Source organism: Babylonia areolata, chromosome 25 (genome assembly GCF_041734735.1).
Source record: "Babylonia areolata isolate BAREFJ2019XMU chromosome 25, ASM4173473v1, whole genome shotgun sequence".
NCBI classification, from domain to species: Eukaryota; Metazoa; Mollusca; class Gastropoda; order Neogastropoda; family Buccinidae; genus Babylonia; species Babylonia areolata.
In genome coordinates this window covers 10,598,471-10,600,970 of record NC_134900.1, presented here as the reverse complement: position 1 = coordinate 10,600,970, position 2,500 = coordinate 10,598,471, and the positions used below count along the sequence as shown (strand labels likewise).

The 2,500-nt window shown below is 43.5% G+C and overlaps 1 protein-coding gene across 1 annotated transcript in view; it reads right to left on the bottom strand.

Annotated features, from left to right (window-relative positions):
* LOC143299628 (uncharacterized) overlaps positions 1 to 2,500 on the bottom strand; it is a 199,137-nt gene that overhangs the window by 96,340 nt on the left and 100,297 nt on the right. The window contains exon 3 of the mRNA XM_076612923.1: positions 1,308 to 1,431. Within this exon, the coding sequence (XP_076469038.1) occupies positions 1,308 to 1,431 (124 nt within the window). The remainder of the gene's footprint in view (positions 1 to 1,307; positions 1,432 to 2,500) is intronic.

The window sequence follows — 2,500 nt, the reverse complement described above, 5'->3', positions numbered from 1 at the left end:
TCTTTCTCACAATCCCACAGCTTTCTCGAAATCCCACAGATTTCTCGTAATGCCGCTCTTTCTCACAATCCCAAATCTTTCTCACAATCACACAGCTTTCTCGAAATCCCACTCTTTCTCACAATCCCACAGCTTTATCGGAATCCCACTCTTTCTCACAATCCCACTCTTTCTCACAATCCCAAATCTTTCTCACAATCACACAGATTTCTCGTAATCCCGCTCTTTCTCACAATCCCACATCTTTCTCACAATCCCACAGCTTTCTCGTAATCCCGCTCTTTCTCACAATCCCACATCTTTCTCACAATCCCACAGCTTTTCTCGAAATCACATTCTTTCTCACAATTTCACAGCTTTCTCGTAATCCCACTCTTCCTCGGAATCCCACTCTTTCTCACAATCCCACAGCTTTCTCGAAATCCCACAGATTTCTCGTAATCCCACTCTTTCTCACAATCCCACAACTTTCTCGCAACCCCACTCTTTCTCACAATCCCACAACTTTCTTGCAATCCCACAACTTTCTCGCTATCACACAGATTTCTCGAAATCCCACATCTTTCTCACAATTCCACAGCTTTATCGTAATCCCACTCTTTCTCGCAGTACCGCGCTTTAACTGTTGCTATCACACTCTTTCTTGCACACAGACAAACAAGCGTAGAGGAGGATCGGGTGGGGGTGGGTGGCTGGGGAAAGACAGAAAGAGAGAGAGAGAGGGAGAGAGAGATACAGAGAGAGAGAGAAGAGAGAGAGAAAGAGAGAGAAGGTAGAAAGAGAGAGAGACAGAGAGAGAGAGAAGAGAGAGAAAGAGAGAAGGGAGAAAGAGAGAGAGAGACTGAGAGAGAGGAGAGAGAGACAGAGAGAGAGAGAGAGGAGAGAGACAGAGAGAGGAGAGAGAGAGAGAGACAAAGAGAGAGGGAGATAGAGATAGGGGAGGATATATATATATATATATATATATATATATATATATATATATATATATATATATATATACAGAGAGAGAGAGAGAGAGAGAGAGAGAGAGGATCACAAACACGTGCACACACCCATACACACACATACACACACACAGGCGCGCGCACACACACACACACACACACACACACAGGAACACCCCCAATCCCCACACTGGAACAGTGACCACCACCAACACGTCATCCAGCAACCAGCAAACCCCCATCAACCAACTCTCCTCCAAAGTTTACCCCCCCCCCATTCACTCTCCCCCCCTCCCTCCCACCCCCACCCCTCCCCCACACTCACATACACACTCCCACCTTCTGTCAGAACTCACTCACCTGTGTCGGAGGAAGAAGAGGTCAGGTCCTGGCACTTTCCCCCCTGCCCGCAGAAATAGAATCCGTAACACACGCAGTCCGTGTTGTCCGCGCAGCTCTTGGTCAGAATGGTGTCACAGTCCTTCTGCAGAAAAAACCAAAACAAGAGAGGCAAGGCCTTCAAGACTCACTTGTGATACACGTTAAAAAAAAAATCCAAGCTTTTTATGTATTGAGTATAATTTCAAAATGTAATGTTTTTAAGATAAGAAAGATCAGTTTAAAGCAAATTAAGTCCCCTAGCATTAATTACAGAGTAATTTCCCTTCTTTAACTACTGCACCAAAACGTTTGCAAAAATAAATAAAACTTCCATGCTTAGCAAAAGAAGTTCCTGTTTGAACAGAAAATGATAATAATGACTGGTCTTGTTGTTGGGTCAGAATATCAGATCAAAGTGCCAAGTTTAGAGAATACAAAAAATATAAATATAACAGTAAATGAAGTTTGCATATAATTAGGCTTCATATTTTAATTTTTTGTGTGTGCCCATGCCAGAGGTGCAATATTGTTTTAAACAAGATGACTGGAAAGAATTTTTCCTATTTTTATGCCTAATTTGGTGTCAACTGACAAAGTATTTGCAGAGAAAATGTCAATGTTAAAGTTTACCACGGACACACAGACACACAGACACACACACACACACACACACACACACACACACAGACAACCGAACACCGGGTTAAAACACAGACTCACTTTGTTTACACAAGTGAGTCAAAAACCAAAACAAAACACGAAAAACATAATCAGTCATATTGGTTGTCACAGTACCTCTGCAAACACGGAAAAAACACAGCCAGTCATAATGATCTCACAGTCCTCCTGCGACGGGCGCAATAGCCGAGTGGTTAACTCTTTCCATACGAACGGCGAAAGAAACGACGTTAACAGCGTTTCACCCCAATTACCATCATCAAAATATTGCAAGCGGAAGGCTCTTATACTGAAGACGTGAATGTTGACAAAGAATACCATAATTCTGACGACGGAAGCTAAAGGTTGGGTCATTCAGACACCGACTGGACATCCGAGAAGTCTGTATAGAGGAGAAGAGAGGACTGGCCGTACTGAGTGGGTTAAAGCGTTGGACTTTCAATCTGAGGGTCCCGGGTTCAGGCACTAAGCAGGTCAGCACATACGTTGACCTG